Source organism: Punica granatum, chromosome 1, assembly GCF_007655135.1.
Source record: "Punica granatum isolate Tunisia-2019 chromosome 1, ASM765513v2, whole genome shotgun sequence".
Lineage (NCBI taxonomy): Eukaryota > Viridiplantae > Streptophyta > Magnoliopsida > Myrtales > Lythraceae > Punica > Punica granatum.
In genome coordinates, this window is record NC_045127.1 from 52,051,832 (window position 1) to 52,071,507 (window position 19,676).

General features: G+C 37.9%; 4 protein-coding genes across 7 annotated transcripts; 2 read left to right on the forward strand and 2 right to left on the reverse strand.

Moving 5' to 3' along the window:
• Positions 1–2,372: 2,372 nt before the first annotated feature.
• LOC116207635 (galactinol synthase 2-like) lies at positions 2,373–3,397 on the reverse strand. Its single transcript, XM_031540674.1, has 3 exons — positions 3,167–3,397; positions 2,959–3,090; positions 2,373–2,564 (listed from the first exon to the last, which is right to left on the reverse strand). The coding sequence occupies exons 1-3, from the start codon at positions 3,395–3,397 to the stop codon at positions 2,373–2,375; spliced, it is 555 nt and encodes a 184-aa protein (XP_031396534.1).
• A 388-nt stretch (positions 3,398–3,785) lies between these two features.
• On the reverse strand, positions 3,786–6,831 carry LOC116202194 (chloroplast stem-loop binding protein of 41 kDa b, chloroplastic). The gene is made up of 10 exons (XM_031533632.1): positions 6,570–6,831; positions 5,885–6,019; positions 5,666–5,752; positions 5,463–5,553; positions 5,315–5,369; positions 5,173–5,233; positions 4,751–4,972; positions 4,526–4,642; positions 4,353–4,442; positions 3,786–4,244 (listed from the first exon to the last, which is right to left on the reverse strand). The coding sequence occupies exons 1-10, from the start codon at positions 6,675–6,677 to the stop codon at positions 4,065–4,067; spliced, it is 1,146 nt and encodes a 381-aa protein (XP_031389492.1). The 5' UTR covers positions 6,678–6,831; the 3' UTR covers positions 3,786–4,064.
• A 556-nt stretch (positions 6,832–7,387) lies between these two features.
• LOC116202214 (F-box/kelch-repeat protein At3g23880-like) lies at positions 7,388–9,216 on the forward strand. 3 transcript variants are annotated; one of them, XM_031533683.1, is made up of 3 exons: positions 7,390–7,558; positions 7,799–8,498; positions 8,610–9,216. In XM_031533683.1, exons 2-3 carry the CDS (start codon positions 7,871–7,873, stop codon positions 9,011–9,013), a joined length of 1,032 nt encoding a protein of 343 aa, XP_031389543.1. In that variant the 5' UTR covers positions 7,390–7,558; positions 7,799–7,870; the 3' UTR covers positions 9,014–9,216. The 3 variants fall into 3 exon arrangements, with proteins under 3 accessions (XP_031389534.1, XP_031389543.1, XP_031389525.1); XM_031533674.1 differs by having other exon boundaries at positions 7,388–7,558; positions 7,802–9,216; XM_031533665.1 differs by having other exon boundaries at positions 7,391–7,558; positions 7,799–9,216.
• A 421-nt stretch (positions 9,217–9,637) lies between these two features.
• LOC116202203 (F-box/kelch-repeat protein At3g23880-like) lies at positions 9,638–12,432 on the forward strand. 2 transcript variants are annotated; one of them, XM_031533652.1, is made up of 3 exons: positions 9,638–10,739; positions 10,978–11,664; positions 11,776–12,432. In XM_031533652.1, the coding sequence occupies exons 2-3, from the start codon at positions 11,034–11,036 to the stop codon at positions 12,177–12,179; spliced, it is 1,035 nt and encodes a 344-aa protein (XP_031389512.1). In that variant the 5' UTR covers positions 9,638–10,739; positions 10,978–11,033; the 3' UTR covers positions 12,180–12,432. The 2 variants fall into 2 exon arrangements, with proteins under 2 accessions (XP_031389512.1, XP_031389504.1); XM_031533644.1 differs by having other exon boundaries at positions 9,641–10,739; positions 10,978–12,432.
• Positions 12,433–19,676: the final 7,244 nt, after the last annotated feature.

Consider the following 19,676-nt stretch of genomic DNA (forward strand, 5'->3'; position numbering starts at 1 on the left):
TTATTATTATTATTATTATTATTATTATTTAATAATAAATTCATCATTCTTATCCAAAAGATAAATAAATAAATTCCTCGATACCTGCACGCTATACATGTGCGCATTCTTTAATGCATTACACTAAAGATTCTTTAGAAAAGAGTCCGGCAAAATTAAAATATATCAAGTTGTTCATGGTATAATCGCACCACTTGCATTTTCAAAGTGACATGAATATTTTGGTGGTACGGACTCCTTTTTATTATTCTTTTTTTAAATTAATATATTCATCCTTCTTATCCCAAAATAAATAAATAAATTCTTCGGCACCTGCACGTTATACGTGTGCGCATTCTTTAATGCAGTACAGTAGAGAGTCCGGCAAAATTAAAATATATCAAGTTGTTCATGGTATATTCGCACCGCTTGCATATCTCTATACTTTCATTCACAGAAATATATGTGATTATTTATGACCAATGTCTACGGATCCCCGAAAAAGAGTCCTAGAATTTGACGAACACAACATTATCTATGTCTAATTTCAGAATAAAAGGGCAAGAAAAGCAAATGGAGATTGTATAAAATTAATTGTATTCTCTATAACTAAATTGCAATTGGCATTTGGGATGGATTAAGGGTGGCAGGTGAGGACAGGTCCGGTCGTCTCTAATCATCCATCTCTTTCCTTTTCTCCTTTTGTAATTTAAACTAAAAAATTATCTCGTTTCATCCGGTCCACGTCAGTCCCTTATCACAACCTAAAAGTAATTAAACACCCACAATAAAGACTGATTTAAGCGATTCGGCATTTTTTAAATAAGACTTGTGTTTTAATCTTGTAAATGGAGAGAAAAATCTTGATTGGAGAAGTTTTATTTTTTAGTGAGCCAACCCCGATTCGAACCGGATTAGTCGGGCCCATTGATATTCCATCGGGAAAAAAAATGATTAAAATATACTGCACACCATCCCTGCATTGCACCGAGAAAAGGACCCCCTCGTTTCCATGTTAATGTCACATGCATAAGTTGTCCTACAAGCGTCCATATCTTATTCTCTTTTTCTCCATGTTGGCTAGCTTTGTCCACCAGGATAGTGATGTATGTACGTCGTGTAGGTTAGGGTAAAAGCGAAGGATAATTCGATAATGTATAACATTCATTATGTACGAAGACTACGGAGATAGTCCCATCGGTGAAGTAGGAAGACGAAGCACTGAAATAATCTCGGTTTTAAATGTAGTATGAGATGCTTAATTAAGTTGGAGCATCTCGACAAGTTCGAAGTCGAAGAAAGAATTGCCTTCTCATCATGCAGTAATATGTGTTATATGTAAATGGATTTGATATTCATTCAAATTATAAAATCATCAAATGGTTGCCCCGAAAAAAAGAAAGACATCAATTGTACTAAATAATTCAGCAGGCTGGATCAGTACAGTAACTAAATTAATGGGCATATAATTGGAAGCATCTCACGGACAAGATAAGCTCATATCCGATCAGCATTGGTTTAAAATAATAGTTGATGAGCGATTTCATTAAAAAATTAATGGACATATATGTCCACTCATATATATGATCCTGACAATTAAGGAACTCTTTATTAGCCTTATGTCTAGAGACCATGGCATGATTATTGCTCACAGGTCAATCAGGTTGCCTTCGATTCGGCGTCAAAAGATAGGGAAGGCTGTTAGAGATAGTTTTGCATATTTATCACTAAATTTGACACTTTCTTTTATTGGTTTAATCTTATTGAGATTTATTTAGGTAATTTGGTTAGATTAAGTAGAAAAAATTATTGGAAAACACCAAATAAATTGATATAAAATATAAATTTATATGTATATAAATACCATGCACCCGTGCATGCACGGGTGTACTAACTAGTTCATGGTATACCTTCGCACCACTTGCATATCAACTTTCATATAAAAATTATTCATGACCAACTGGTGTTCATGTCTGTCTAACGCTTAATATAACATTCGTCCATCCTCCCGAAAGAGGCATGGAAATTGACGAACAACATTACATTATCTTTCCCCATAAAGAAAAAGGAAAAAGAAAATGGAGATTGTATAAAATTAATTGTATTGGATAAATTACATTCAATTGGGATAAATATAGGGTGGCAGGTGAGGACAGGCGTCTAACTAAAGTGTCAAATTTTTATCGAGTATTTTCGTGTGCATATACATGTAACATACATGTCTAACTAGCTAGGCTATATTAGGCAGTGCAACGAGTGAGGCAGCGAAGCAACCAGCAGAAAGCGCCCGGCCACTTGCCTGAACAGGAAGGCCAAGAGTGGCCTTAGGCGGCTGATCGCATGATCCAATCGTCTTCGGTTCGGCCTAGTTCTTATAATCCAAGGACTCGTCATTATAGATGTCCCCACCATCTCTTCACCAGCATCCTAACATCTTCCCTGTCCATATTCTCCTCCTTGCCGCTGAACCTCCATGGCTTGGCCCCCGTGGCACAGTAGTGGACAACCTTAACTTGCCCAAGGTCGATTTTCTCTGGGTGGCGCCACAGCATCGACATTACAAGGTTGTAGACCGGAGGGAGGGGCTTGAAATGAGTCCCAGAAATACATGTTCAGGAAATCCTAGGATGAGCGTGTGAATCGGTGAAATATGGGAACGAATTAGCGCATAGTACTCTCATACATGTTTTTCAAGTCGGTGATCCGTAAATTGATCAACCTAAGAGCAGTTTAATGGGTGACACTCATTTGGATGCCAAGTGAACCCACACGTGTCACATTGACGCCACGTTAAAAAAGTAAGGTACTAACACTCACTATAAAAAAATCACTGTCAACCACTTCAATATTTTTCTCTCTCCACCTCTTCTTTTTTTTTCCCCTCCTACTCTCTCTTTTTTGATTTTTTTTTTAAATAAAAAGTAATGGGGCAGATGAGTGGGCCCAGCAGGCCACGCGGCCTGCCCCCATTGACCCCACACTCCCAGGGGGTGCACCAGGCAGGCGGCACTCCCGTTGGCACTGCCAAGGGCAGTGTCGCCACGCTGACACCGGTCTAGCGGGCGGGCCGGTGCCAGTGCCGCCAGCATTTTCCAGCCCGCTGGCCTTGCTCTAAAGAAATTCATAAATGAATCACATTTGTAGATGTATCATTTACATCCTGCAAACGTTTATTTAGCATTTTTACCTGCTCAGCAAATGGAGTTGGAGGGATGGCTTTCAGTGTACTCAATAGGTCGTGATAGGTAGCAAGATCGGGCTTGAAAACGAACATTCCGGCATTGAAATAGGGAGGTGGCCTGGCACCCATATGGGCGGGCCACTTGACCCTATCGGACACTGCTGGCAGTACCCGATCTTGTGCTGTGGAGTGTGGGGTGTGGTTCCGCCACGACTCCTCGCAGAAACAGTCCATCATGGCGTAAAAAGCTCCCGTTTGTGAGGTCGAAGAGGTGGTCGATGTTATCATACACTTGGATGTCTCCCGTTTGCACTATGCACTCCTTTCTATAGCAGACAACATAGACTTGCCACCAAAAATCGCCGGATTCTATAAATGGGAATCTGGCTTTGGTGATCACTAGGGGTATGGAAACCGTGCCATAACCCATGGCAACATTGCATGGTCAAGGGCCCCTCTGCTCAGCCACGTAGACATGTTCTGGCTGAAATCTGGCAAGAAGGCCGGAAGGGTATGCACTCGTGCCATAGAGGTAGCACTGTGGGGGGCAGAGTACTATTATTAGTCCATGGGCTCAATCAATATGTCCTCCTTAAAACGGCACATTTGGGCCGAGTGGCATAAGGAATTCAACCAAAGATCCATAAGGAACAATATCTCATGGCCCAAAAATCTAAGGATTCAACCAAGAGATGATGTGACCAAAAATTCTTGAATGCCCAATCAGAATTTTCAGAGCAGGAGGAGGATGAAGCAATTCAAGCCTTCATTTCCATCTCAAATTCCTAAAACTTCAGTTTGGGCTCATGGATATGAGGAGGGATTCCAATTTCCACATCCATAAACAGAGAACAGAGGCAAGGCCCATGAGGTGTTGATACACAGAAAATTGGTGAGTTTGAATTTAGCTCTGTAGCACTAGGCTCTTTCCGAGGATCATGTCATCCGTTGAGAAATCGGCCTCTTTGCGGTACGTGCCTCGGCCAAAGTCGAGATTGTAGGAGTCTGCGAGCCCTTCCACTAGGTTGAACTCGGGTTTCCACCCCAGGACGCTCTTGGCTTTCTCGACCGATGCAAAGAAGTGCTGCATCAATTTGCAAAATAAGAAAAAGAATAAAGCGTCCATTAGTGACAACATCAAGGCCGTAGACATTCCCTTTTGAAATGTGCTTTGTTCCTTTCCTGTGCTCACCTGGTCACGGAATGGAAAAGCCTTCTTCTTGCCGAAGTCGAATTCCTTGGGATTATAGTGAATGATCTCGGGCTCAGGGAATCCACCAGCCTGTAAAAGGAACATTATCAGTATCTAATGCAATCAGTTTGATCTTTAATAAGAGATTATCAGATGGAGGCAATCGCAATTACCTTGGCACATGCTTTTGCTAGACCATCAAAGGTCACGTATTTTTCTCCTGAAATGTTAAACACTTGCTTGCTGGCTTTCTCGTTTCCTAAAACTTCAACAAAGACCCTCGCCAGATCCTGGTACAGCACCACCAGATCACGTCATACAGTCCATCTCTCGGAGAAGACCACACAATCTGTACATGTTATTTCTATGCAATTTGCTGCAGATAATAGTTGACTGACCTTAACATGCCCGAGTTGGGTAATTTGCAGCCCGGAGTTCGGGATAGGGATTGGCCTGCCCGCTTTGAGGCGGTGGAAGAACCATTCTTCAACAGGGTTGTAGTTCAGGGGCCCGTAGATGTAAACAGGCCTTAAAGAAGTCCAGTTGACTCCCCTCTTCACGAGCAAGCTCTCTGTCTCGAGCTTTCCCTTGTGCCTACTCTTTGGATCTACTGCATCAAACTACCATCAGAAGCCACTGATGAGAATGATAAGCAAACAGTGAATTCTTTATGGTAGATGGAGGGAAAAAGATACTGAAAGGGCTTTACTAGTACATAACAACCAGATCCAATAGACTCTCAAGGTGACCTTTATCAGAAATTCAAGTACTTTGACAAGCCAAAGTAAGAACTGATGAAGGTAAAGAAGTATGAATTCACCTCATAGTGAGGTGGAGTGTCAGTCTTGAGGTAGACACCAGCTGAAGAGCAGTAAATGTACCTGAGGAATATCGGAAAGAATACTGAGATCTCACAAAATTAACAAGTCAACAATAAGAGGAAATAGTCAGACAGCGCATACTGTTCAAGATTCGGGAGGGCATCCAAGATTGGGGCAACTTCATCAGCTTCACGGCCTGTTCACATAATGTTCACAAGGCTTACAAGTCATTTCAATTGTAGCAGGAAAAGATCAAAGGCAGAAGGGAAAGGAGAATTCTGAATGACACCATTGATGTCATATACAACATCAAATCCTGCTGCTGAGAGGCTCGACTTTACGAAATCAAAGTCCTTCCTATCTCCTTTCAAATGCAATACCTATATCATGTCAAATGAGACCAGCAGGTTAACCAAACTTTTAAGGAATCGTGAGACACTCTTTTCAATGCAAATTGGTCTGAGAAATTGCACATTTATCAGTTGCACTTACTTGAGAGGAGAAATCTGCATAGTCCTTATCTGATTCGCCCGGTAATTGTTGAGTAATAGGTGCCTTCCCTCTGGTAAATAGAGTCACCTTCCAAAATTACATCACAAACAGAACAACGGTTGAATTATTCCATCAATCAATTGTTGTTCGTTAAAAAAGAAAATTAATAATTATTGAGCGGAAACTATCTGTCTGGAATTAAGTAGATAGTCAAAGTACCTGATGGCCTTCCTTGACAAGGAGTCTTGTCAGGAATACACCGATAAAACGGGTGCCTCCCATTATGAGGATTTTCTTGGTGCTCGAAGCAATAACATGTAATGCTCCTTTAGGCTGCACGAACTTCCTCTTGTACTGCAATTATGAATTCATTTGTTAGCCATCGGAGTCGGACCACTGACTTCTCTCACGTTGTCTATGTCAGTTGCAATTCAAGTCAACATGGAAAAGAGTTACAGGATTTCTTGCTCTCGAGTCCTCAAGATAATGAATGCAAAAATCATCCACCAGGAGACAAACCGTTACAAAATCCCGGACAAGAAAGTTGACATGACACAAGTATGATCCATTTTCAGGAAAACATTGATCATAAGCTACATTAGCTCGGTTAGTATGTTCTAGCACCAGAATTGAACATGAACTAGATGAGAAATCCGGGTTGCCATAAAATTGTCAGCGTTGGTAATGCTGTAGTTTTCTCATTGGACATGCCAATAAAAAACTCCAGTGAGACTAGTGCAGAATCTCAAGGAAGAAGACGCAGAGCTAGACTGCAAGATGAATCCATTTTTATCAATACCCAGCTGAGAAAATTGCAAATTTATCGAGAACACATTATGAAGTCTAACGCCAACACAAACACACGCACGCACACTCACGTACTGAGAGAGAGAGAGAGAGAGACCTGAACGGAGGTGTGGAGGCGGGCGCCATTGAAGTCGGAGAAGGAAGAGGAATGGAGGAGGGAGAAAGAAGGGTGGTTTTGGTGTTGGACTGCCACCAGCTTCGCCATGTCCTTCCCCTTCCTTCACCAAAGAGATTGCTTGGTTGAAGTTCAATAAATTCTGGAGGAATTTGTATGTGTGTGTATGCGTGTGATCATCAGTGCTTTCTTTTCCGTTTGTTTCTCTTGGCTTTCAATTCTCCTCCTCAATTTTGGTAAGCTTAGGATAAGACAACGACCCCATCCCCACCCCCCTCTTCGGTTATATCCACACACACACACACACGCACAGCCTTTCACACTAATCGACTCTGCAGCCTCCTCTTCATTGCCACAAACATACGCTCCTGTCTTGATTCATTCAAGAATCAAGACACCCTTTTGGACATCTTACACTCTACTTACCAGACTACTCCAATTGCATGAGGGTCGGTAAACCGTAAAATGGAATGTGCAGGTCAAAATTGATAAGGAAAAATGCCAATGTATATTTAAAGAAATTTTAACTTGGAACATGCAGAGGATTCAACTTGGCTAAGCCCGTGATGGCCTTCACGTGGCCAGTTGAACCTCTCTCGAGCTTGCCCTTAGGCCGATCTAGCACGACCCGCCGGACCCAGGCAGTAGGTAAAGAGTGCAAGATGATGGATCAACTTGAGCAATTGTATGATTTCGTCGCTTGAAGTGAGAATTCTTGTATTTAATGGGACCAAATTGAAAAAATAAACAAAATTTGAGGACCAAAGACATAATTTTACCCTTCTTTGCTGTCGGCTCACTGCTCGCGCTCTGTCTGTCTTCTGTGGACTCCGCCTTCTGCTCGAAGGTATGTCGAGTCGCCATGTATCGAGCTCTGATCTTTACTGAACTGAATTGGACTTCCAATTCCTCTCTCCTCTTCGGTTCGTGCAACCCCTCGGCGAATTTCCCCTCTTTTCCACCTCTCTTGGGTTAGTTTGATGTCTATCCTGTCCTCTTTCATCTGCGCTGTATGCTGGAAATGGAAATTTGTTTGCTTTTCTTCCTGTTTGACTCAAAACCAATGGGTTCATCATTTCAATGTTCCAATTCCAAAGCTTGATGGGTTTTGATTCTGTGATTTTGATACTTGAGATCATCGAGAAAAATTATGATTTTTAGCTTTGGTCATTCAGTGTTCTAATTTTAGGTTCGTGTTTGCCTCTGAACAGCAGGACCAATTGTGCCAAACTTCTTTGTCTGGAAACGCCTGCAAAGTGAATCACATCTAGAAGATTACGGTCATGGAGAAGCTCAGTGATGACATCCTTGTCCAAATTCTTACTAGGATACCGGCACGTTCGGTGACTCAACTAAAGTTAACGAACAAGAAATGGTGTGCTTTGATTTCTCATCCGCTGTTTGTTAGAGCATACGCAGAGCATTTGAGGACTGACATGAGAGCAGTTCGCATCCTTAAAATCGACCGCTTTTGTCTTCAGGGAGCCTCAAATGTCGGTCCTCCTCAGTCTATTGTTTTTGAAGTATTCGAGGGGCATAGCTTTGATATTGAAGTAACCAATCTTCATGACCCAATCAGCCATTTCACACCGACAAAGATTCAAGTGGCAGGATCCTGTGATGGCTTGATATTTTTCATTCGGCATTGTGGTATGTATCATGTTCTCTCTTTGTGGAACCCATCTACAAAGGAGGTCAGGGATTTGCCAGATGACCTGAATGGAACTTATAAATTTGGGCTCAGTCAGCGGGTGCCCTTTGGACTTGGTATTGGCTTTGATCGTCAAATGGATGACTATAAGATAGTAAGGGCTGCTTGTTCTCAAAACGAGCATGGTGTGAAGGAAACTGTAGTTGATGTTTTCACGCTGAAAACTAATGCCTGGAGGAGAATTCACGACAATCCTAGGGGTATGCTTTCCTGTGATTCATTTCACTTGAATGGGGCTGTGCATTGGTTCATGAGGTGCAAAACTGAAGCAGAAGATTCATGTGTTATTGTTTCGTTTGATTTGGCAACAGAAAAGTTCCGAGAAGTGCCATTGCCAGAAAGCAATGCAAACACCGAGTTCCAGGGAATAGGGATTATTGATGGGTGTCTGGTCATATATACGGTTTACTGGAAGCGGAGTGGCCTTTTTGAGGCATGGGCGATGAAGGAATTCGGTGGGAGGGCATCATGGGCTAAGCTTTTCAGTATCTCGGGAGATAGATTGCCTACCCCAACAAAACGCTTGCAACTGATATCTCTTAGGAATGGCAAGATCCTCCTAGGCCTTGACAGGAATGAGATAGTCCTGTATGATATAGCAGAGGGAAGTTGTCAATTCCTGCTTGATATTGGCTGGTCTGATTTTCGTTACGAATTCATTGTTTATGTGGAAAGTCTCATCTCACCTTACCCTATCCGGGGAATTAGTCGATGAAATACTGAGGTGAAGAAGGCAGAATGCATCGGCTATGTCCCTGATTCGAGTATAGAGACTAATGTGTGTGTGTGTGTGTTTGTGTGTGAATTTGTCTTTTTATAAGTGATAGAAATTCCTCATTGATCAAAAGAATGCACGGGTACACTTATCCAAAGAAGAACCTTTAGTAACTATTTACATCAAAGATTTTTTAGCAGAAATAGAAGTCTTCGTTTTTGCTTCTAAGCTCGGAATGGAGAGAACCTTCAGCTTCACCATATGCCAGATTTGCTGAGTCAATGACAAAGCAGAGCAGGTCCTCCTTTGAAAAATCCTTGGATTCCTCTCTCGCTATATCTGATAAATGTAGCATGACCACAGGTGCCTGAGAATGACGGAGTCCAACTTCCTCCCCTAAGCAAGCAGACTCATTGTAACTCGGAATTCCAGTCACGCGCCACTTCATTCACGCCCACTCTACTTATAACAGCACGAGTGAATGGACAGGTAAAGAACAAGTGATTTCTTGACTTGACTTCAATTCCCCAAAATTCACATTCAGGAGCATTAATGGAAACCCACTAAACCCCCCCCCCCCCCCCCCCCCCCAAAAAAAAAAAAAAAAAAACACCACCCAAAGCCATCCAGCAGATAAATGGCACACGGGGTATATGCCAATCAAACCAGACTGACCTCCACCATATCTACTAATGTATATATGTTCTTAGTTTCGAGTTACTCTTTTCTGATTGTACATGAAGTTTATAATTGTACCTAGGTTATTGTATTGTACTTAATGAGAAACATGTAACTATGGCGTCCGCGAAATGTACAGGCCAAACGACTGGTTGAAACAAATATGTGAAGGTAAGCGGCAGTGGTGTCAATGATTTGCAACATTTACACGTGATGGTTTACAATGATGTAGAATTGTTTGCTCTGGTAATGCTGTAGTTCTCATCTGTGATGCCAGTAGAAGAGCCACCCCCCTCTTCCTCAGTTATCACGCACGCGAGCGCACACACAGAGCCTGTCACAGTAACTAACTATGCAGGACTGATATGGAGTTTCTGTCTTACTCTTCCTTCTTCATCATGTGTCTTGCCATTTCAAGGGCGTCCACTGCCACAAACCTAGGGTCCTGTCTCAATTCATTCAAGCATCAAGACACACTTTTGGATATTTTTACCCTCCAACCGAAGAGAACTGAACCAACTACCCCAATTGCATTTGGGTCGGTAAAAATGTTATGTTATAGATTAAACTTAGACAGGAAAAATGCCAATCTAAATTAGATGGAATATTAACTTCGAACACACTGAAAAGTCAATTTGGATAAGCCCGTGATGCCCGGCTCGAGCTCGACTGTTAGCTACATCTAGCACGAACTGGACAGACAGTGTGAGTGGAGTGCAAGATGGATCAACTTGAATCGAACCATTATATAGTTTCCTTTCTTCCCCTGAAATGACAACTTATTCATTTGGTAGGACCAAATTGAAAAAATAATTAAATTTTGAGGACCAAACACAAACTTTTACACTCTCCTTTCGCCGTCTCTGCTTACCGTTCCTGCTCTGTCTGTCTTGCGAGGACTCCCCCTTCTGCGCAAATGGTATGTCCTGTCGCCATGTCGACTCCGGAATCGAGCTCTGATCTTCACTGAATTGGACTTCCAGTTCCTCTCTCTTCTTCGGTTCGAGCATCCTCTCGGCGTATTTCCCCTCTTTTCCAGCTCTCTTGGGTTAGCTTGATCTCTACCCTGTCCTCTTTCATCTGTTCTGTTTACTGGAAATGGAAATTTGTTTGCTTTTCTTCCTGTTTGACTCAAAACCAATGGGTTCATCATTTCGATGTTCCAATTTGAAAGCTGGATGGGTTTTGATTATGTCAGTTTGATACTAAGCTCATCGAGAAAAGTTAAGGTTTTAGCTTTTGTCAGTCAGTATTCTAATTGGAGGTTTGTGTTTGCCTCTGAACAGCGAACTTTGTTGTCTGGAAACACCTGCAAAGCGATCACATCTAGAAAGTTACAGTCATGGAGAAGCTCAGTGATGACATCCTTGTCGAAATTCTTACGAGGATACCGGCAACTTCAGTGACTCGACTAAAGTTAACGAACAAGAAATGGTGTGCTTTGATTTCTCATCCGCTGTTTGTCAAAGCGCACGGGGAGCGTCTGAGGACTGACATGAGAGCTGCCTGTCTGAAGGTCCTTAAAATCGACCGCTTATGTTTTCAGAGAACTGTGAGTGCCAGTCGTCCTCAGTCTCTCAGTTTCGAAGTGTTCGAGGGGGTTAGTGTTGATAAGGCAATGAACAGTCTTCACGACCCAATCAGCCGTTTCCCACCGATAAAGATTCAGGTGGCAGGATCATGTGATGGCTTAATATGTTTCACTCAGCTTTCCTGTCTGCATCATATCATATCTCTGTGGAATCCATCTACGAAGGAGGTCAGGAATTTGCCAAATGACCCGAATGGACCTAACCTTGGGTTCAGTCAGTGGTTGTCCTTTGGACTTGGCATTGGCTATGATTGTCAAACTGGTGACTATAAGGTCGTAAGGGCTGTTTGTTCTCGAAATGAGCAATGTGTTAAGCAAATTGTAGTTGATGTTTTTATGCTCAAAACTAATGCCTGGAGGAGAATTCATGATAATCCCAGGGGTAAGCTTTCCTGTGATTCATTTTACTTGAATGGGGCTGTGCATTGGTTCATGAGGTCCAGAACTGAAGCAGAAGATTCATGTGCCATTGTTTCGTTTGACTTGGCTACAGAAAAATTTCGAGAACTGCCGATGCCAGAAACCAATGCTAACACTGAGTTCCAAGGAATAGGGATTATTGATGGGCGGTTGGTTGTATATACGGGTTACTGGAAGTGGAGTGGCATTTTTGAGGGATGGTCGATGAAGGAGTACGGTGTGAAGACATCATGGGCTAAGCTTTTCAGTATCTCGGGAGAAATATTTCCTGCCCCAGCAAAACGCGTGCAAGTGCTGTCTCTTAGGAATGGCAAGATCCTCCTAGGTCTTGACAGGAATGAGATAGTCCTGTATGATATAGCCGATGGGAGTTTTCAATTCTTGCTTGATATTGGCTGGTCTGGTTTTCGGTACGAATTCATTGTTTATGTGGAAAGTTTCATCTCGCCTTACTCTGGCCAGGGAACGAGTGGATGAAATACTCTGAGGTGAAGAAGGAAGAGCACCTCTGCTATGTCCCTGTCCGAGTACAAAGATAAATGTGCATCTGTTCTTAGTTTCGGGTTGCTTTATGTTGATCATACCTGAAGTTTATAGTTGTACCTAAGTTAGTAAATGTACTTATCGAGTAAATACGTAATTAAGGTTTCTGTCCAATGTATAGACCATACGACTAGTTTGATACAAAGATGTGAAGGTAATCCATGTGGTTTGCAGCATTTACACTTGATGGTTTACGATGTTTCTAGAAATAAACGCAGCTTATCAAGTACGTACTTGAAACGAGAGTCTGAGAAATAAATCACCATTTATCACTCATATGGATTTCCCTGGACCCAAAAGCCAGATTTAGCCCAACTACTTAAGAACAACTACCCATATACTTAAGCTATCAAAAAGTAAGTTCATCTACCACTAAACGTGAATTTTATTTGTTTATTTTATTATTTTTGTTTCACTTTTGACTCTCAAAGGATTTTTCTTTTTAATTTTCAATTATAATTACTTTTTAAATTGGTGTACTATCTCGTACAAGGCACGAGCTCCGCAGCTAGTATATATGGAAATGAAGCACGAGCTCAATTCACATGCCGCCACATCATCAAAAATAAGAAACGGAGCTCTCTCACTTTGCCACGTCATCACTTATATATCACAAAAATTTGTATCATTAATTATGCAGTAGGATATATATATTATTCGCATATAGCCCAATAGAATATATGAAAGAGAACAAAATATGCAGTAGACTGTATACATTAACTATTATTCAGGAAATTTTTTATATTGTAGCAATTTATATATATACCTGCACGAGTTGAACAAAGAGAGACAATGCTATATTAGTCAATGTAATGCTATATAGTATGTTGATCACATTATATCAATATATCGCACATTCTATATAAGAAGTATATTGCAATGCTATATTAGTCGGTAAGTCTAAGTGTATTTCTAGAATTATATTATAAGGTAAACTATATTAATTAGAAATTATGCGTATATTTAACTATAAAATCTCTACTCCAAGCGACCCCAAATTCACCGAAAAAAATTCCTACTCCATGCAAATATTATTGTCTCTCCTCTAAGCTTTATGCAAAGGTTCATCTCTGCCTTCCAAGCTTTATTGGTTATTTATTATACATAATCTTATTAATTTTATTTTGATGAGTATTAGCATATTTACGTTAAAGAGTAGTTAAGTAGGTCTAAATTTTTATAGATAATATATGTTGTTCAATTGAAATTTTATCTATGGTTAGCTTTATATTGTTCAATGAATAAATCAGGGAAGATTAATGGAGGTCAGCATTAGCTAATCATAAAAAGAAGGCCATGTCCATCACAGTATACATCGATTTTTCTATTTTCAATTTTCCTTTTTATATTTTTAAGAATGTTTCTCTCAATATTAACTACTCTTTTTTTTCCAGTTTATACAGTTTTATGATTCTCAAGAAAGTTCTTGAAACAAAGAATTTGTAATACAACTTAAGCATCTTCCATCTCTCTCCATTTGTAAATTTTGTGTTTTTGAACCTTTTTAGCTGTCAATTATTCTTTTCCTGTAAAGTTTCAATTCAAAAATGATATACATTATAAACTTTGTGTTAATATAATCTTACGTGATTTAATTTTAATATTATTTTTTGTATTTACTATATTTGATATTTTTATAATCGTATACTAGTACTATTTATTAGATAGATCTTCGAATTATTATATTGCTATATATATATATATATTATTTTTACCACATGTTAGTTATACAAGGAAATTATATGATAATTCATCTATGAGGAAAGTATACTTTTTAATCGTTTTTCTCTCCTAAGATAATTATCTTAAATAGTATGTATGCCTTTAATATTGAGGAAAGATATATTCATGTATATATGACTTGAATATAATCTATATGTCTGTCAATGAGTATTTAGGAAATATACTTTGTATTGCAAATTCTATATCTATATATATAAGATTTAAACTCAATAATCATAGATTATATATATATATTAGGCCGAATTTTCATGAAATTTTTAGATTATTATGATACAAATTTAAATTGAAAGAAATAGTACGGAATTAGTTTTTATGTTTAAAATTATTTTTCCGATTTTTCAACTTATATAAATCTTGATAAACTATTTATGTATAACAATCACTTCATTATTTGAAAATTTCTCTTTATAATCAAAAGCTGTAAAAATAATATATAGTTGAAATATTTTAATTTTGTATAAACAAACTTCATATATATATAAATATTAAGAAAATCGGTGTTTCTTTTTTGTAGGAAGAAAATCTTTTTTTATAGATACTAAAATATTTCCTTATTATTTTTATTAATATAATATATATGGCTAATAGATGAAAAGGAAAGTGAAGCTTTTCTCACTCAACAAATTCCTAATTTTCTTTCTCTAATAAAATTTGAGTCTATCTATATTTATTTCGCTTTATTTATTTATTTATTGATAGCAACGAAAATTTTGAGGTGTTATTTTTCACTCGATCATATATGTAAGTATATTCTCTATCTTCTATTTTCGTTACTTTTCAAATTCTGCATTAAAATTTTACTTTTATTTAAAAATCAATGATCCCCCAATAATCTCTTTTAATTTTCAATTTAAACAATTTTTAAATTGATAAGTTTTTTAAAATTTTCATAATATATTTATTTTAAATAGTACTTTCTTTCCAAAAATTATTAATCATTCATGCACGCGTGCTCGAGTTTTCATCTAGTTTTATTCAGTTCTATGTCTATGCTAATAGCTAAACTTTGTTTCGTATCTCCATATTATGGCTTTTAAAGTTGGATTGAATATGGGAAAGTGTTCTCATCATCCTCCAGTGGTTGCTAATCAACAACGTGAAGGAGAAATAAATCTATATCTATATATATATATATATTAAAACAAAACTCGACCCGAATTCTCATGCCGCTACATTATCAAAAATAAAAAAACGGTGCTCTCAACCGAATTCTCATACTGCCACATCATAAAAAATAAGAAACGGAACTATCTCGCTTTGGCACGTCATCACTTATGTATTAAGGAAATTTTTATCATTAATTATGCAATAGAATATATATTATTTGCAAATAACTCAACAGAATATACATTATATACATTAGCTGCTATTCGGGAAATTTTTCATATTGTAGCAATCGAATTGTCATTCATATATATTGTAGCAAAGTATCGAATTGGAAAACAATATTAATGAGAGCTTATAATATTTATAGAGCTGTCATTTGCATTTTGGACAAATATATTCTTATAATATTAACCACAATCAAATTCCCATTTATATAATATTGTTGTTTATATTGCCGTATATATATATATATATATCTACACACCTACTACACGAGTTGAACAAAGAGATGTAGGCAAAGGGAGATTTTCTTTTTGCGAGAATTTAATTATATCGGAGCTATATATAGATGTCATTTACACGGAACTTTTATCATTATATTATCGTTTGCAAAGACGTGTTGGTGTCTTTTGGGACTTTATATGTATATTGTGTTGTATACTCATCCATTACCAACACCGATTGATCTCTATCGATTTGATCGTTTAAAAAAGGATTCAATTATGATATTTTGCTTGGAGAAATTTATATTCTATGATATATTTGCTCGCATATTTTCATTCAATTAGTCTTTTCACACATTTATATGAGAATATTTTTATTTTCTTTTGATTGATATATTTGCTCACATTTCTTAATTCAATTATATTCTTGTCCTCAATTTTTCTTTATTGATTTTTTAATCCGTGCATATATTTATAACATTTTCTCTACCAAAATAATATTCTCGTGCAAAGCACGGGTATTCACCTTGTTAACAAAGAAGCTCTCCCGAGCCAACTGAAAATAGCTAGAACTCGACTTCTCGGGATATCTAAAGTTCGGTACCAAGTTGTATGAATAACTTGGAGTAAGTAGACCTGTGGCGGAAATTCGACTCTCTCATTCAGTTTTTTCTCCCTTTAGCATGAAAAATGGACATTGTTGAAGAATGCCATAAAGTTTACTTTGAGGATTAACTTGTTGAGTAACGGCACTGAAAATACGAGGGTTTAATTTGTTTGCTTCAAAAATTGAGGACCAACACTTGAGCCAAAAACAAAGAAACATTGATGACCGACTTCTTGGTCACACCAAACATTTAGGACCAAGATGACAGTTCCTTATTTTTCATCTTTTCTATCAACAAGTTAAGTCAAGAGCAACCAATGTTCCATCATCTATACTATTTATTTAAGGAAGAGTTAGTATTTTATAATCGCCACTCATGTAAATATAAGAAAAAAATAAATATTATGAAATTACTCAATCACCCATTTAAAAAATAATAATCTAATTAAAAGGAAAATGATTTTGGATAGCAAAATGATAGTTCTATATTTTTCGCGTTTTCCATCAACAAGTTAGTCAAGAGCAACTACAACCACAACCACGAACTGGTGTTCCATCATCTGAACTATATATAGTATTTATTCAAGAGAGAGTTGTATCTTGTAATCGCCACTTATGAAAAATATAAAATATAAAAATTATGAAATTATTCGATCACTCATTTTTAAAAAAAATCACCCAATTAATAAGAAATTAATTTTGGATATTTCAGTCATTGCACAAGACATTCTCTCTCATTTTCTTTCTATAATTTTCTCCCACTTCCCACAATTCTTTCAAGCCATGTCCCTTTCACATCCCTCAAGTTAAAGTTTTTTTTTCTCTCCTCTCCCTCATGACTGAAAACACTGTAAAATTTATTCTTCTTTTTTTATTCATTATTTGTAACGAAATTTTTATGTAAAAATTAGCATATAGCGCATGTGCAAATTGATAACTCATAAAACAAAAAATAATTTATGCAACATCTCAACTAGGTGGCTATGATTTTTAATATGGAATTATTTCTTATTATACACGTAAGCGTGGGTCATGCTTTAATCTGTCATTATTTTCGAGTTTTTATAGAATATCTACAAATCACGGATGTATCTTCTGCGAGCTAATAAATGGAAACCAATTTTGCAAGATTTATTCTCTAATTTCCTCCTGAATAATCTCTCCCTTTAATAAACCATGGCTTGCTGAAAGATAAATAAAGTTTTATGCTTCATTGATAAGCTTATTATTCAATTTGGTGTTATCATTTCTTCACTTTCTTTGGCCAAGGAAAAGCTCCAGGATGTGTCACTTTCGGAAGTCAACATGGGAGTCCCCGAATTAGGGATTCTCGATGGATGTTTATGCATATACGCACGTCCCTTGGACAGGCACGGGTGTTTTGAGGCATGGGTGATGAAAGATTTCGGCATAGAGAAATCATGGGATAAACTGATCAGCATCCCAGTGGCCATATAGCCATTGTTTGATCGGTTTAAATATGTGCATTACTTATCTCTGAAGAATGGCAAGATCCTCCTAGTGGTCTGTGACACGAATAGGACAGTTCTGTACGACATAGAAAATAGTAGCCATCTCGTGCTCGACCACGGCCATCACTTGCCGGACTACTTGTCTCGTACTGATTTCAAACGTACAGATTTCTCGTCTATTGTTTGTGTGGAAAGTCTAGTCTCACCTTATTATGGTGACAGGACGTGCTGGAGGAAGTGGAGTGAGAGTACTGCATCTGTTATGCCGATGTCCAGCTCAAGCAACAAGAGGATTATGGTTTAGTTGTTGTTAGCCTAGCTTCTGGAATTGCTATCTAGATATTTAAGTTCAAATGAAAGTATTCAGATATCCGAATGACTTCATTCACATCTACATCTATGCCAGTTGATTAGCTAAACTTTATCTCGTATTGCTATCTCCATATTATATAATGTTCCCGCCTTTGAAATTGGATTGATTAATGAAAAAAATGTTCTCATCATCTTCGAGTGGCTGGTTAATCTACAAAGGGATGGAGAAATCAGTTATCGAGAACCTATCTCCAACCAACGGAAAATGGCTAGAACTTGGGATATCTAAACTTCACTACCGTGCGATACGAATAACTTTTAGTTCGCGATAGACCTCTGCAGAAATTCGACCTTTTCACCGTTCCTTCTCTTTTTTCCATGAAAAATTGCACATTGTTGAATCATGGCAAACAGTTTACATTGTATTGCAAAAAGTAATGTTCCTCATTACAGTAACACAAAAGGATTAAATTCTGACTATAAATTACGTAGTCAAAATCGTTTTCGGCAAAATCCCAGTATGATCCACAAAATCGAATCATAAAATCATAACTTTCTATAAAAGATTTGTATAGTGCTTATGGAATAGTTCTATACATATTTCTATGAATAATAAGGCTTGTTTAAGTGAAATGGGGTCAGTTACCTTCTAATTGATGTCTTATACAGCAAGCTACAAATTTGCTCCGTTCTATAATTTCCAATATATCTTCCAATCTTGAAGAGAAAAAAAAATGATTTTACAATGAGCTAAAAATTAAGTCTTCCTTTTTCTAACTTGCAGACACACTATAAGGATGGATTAATTGTAAAAATCAATCAATTGCCCTCATACTTAATTATTTGAAAAATGGTAATAAATTAGTTGGATATTAATTGAAAGCTTGATCCATTCCTCCCTGTATCATGGAAATTTGAGTCTCTTGACCAAGAGGTCGATTTCGCAGCTGCTCAATTTCCAGTTGCATTTTTTTCTTGTCGGCATTTCTCTGGATTACTTACAGGTAAATAGAGTCCTCGCTGTGTTAATGCTTTCTACTCTCTTTCCGGTTGCTCGCCCAGATTAACAAGAAAGACTCTTGGATTATTTTTGTGGAGCCTTTTTCCAGCCATAGGCGAGGATCACCATTTATCCTTCAATAAACAGCAGCCATATAGATCGCCACATATGAATCCAAGAGTCTTTTGCATCTTGAGGGCATTGTTTGTTTCGACGTGACACTATTACATGTAGCAAGAATTACAAGAAGCAAAAATAGCGATAACTCAATATGCAATACTATTTGGTTTTTTGAAAGATGTTATAATCTATGGCCATTTTACTTGTTGCATTGCTTTTTTTATCTGGTAGATTATAAGTTCGACTTGTCATTGGAATGTATTTGTTGCCATGGTTAACTAAAGTCTCGTCTCAACTTATTGCAATGACGAGGTGCGCTGGAACTGGAGGGAGATGACTTCGTCCATCGCGTCTCGTGATCAAGCAAGAAGAGGATTTCGTCAATATATTTGTTGTTAGTCTAGTTCTGGATTTGATATTTCAATGTTTAAGTTCTCATGAAGGTTGAATATTCGGATATATCTAATGACGTCATATCTCCATGTATTACATAACTCTTCATGCCTCTGAATTTGGATAATAGTATTTATCATTATGTTGCCTCAGTCACCTGATCTTTAGTTCTCATAGGATAAGTGCAAACCTTTCTGGAGTGATCATCTATAAAGATCACAAAATAGAGAGCAC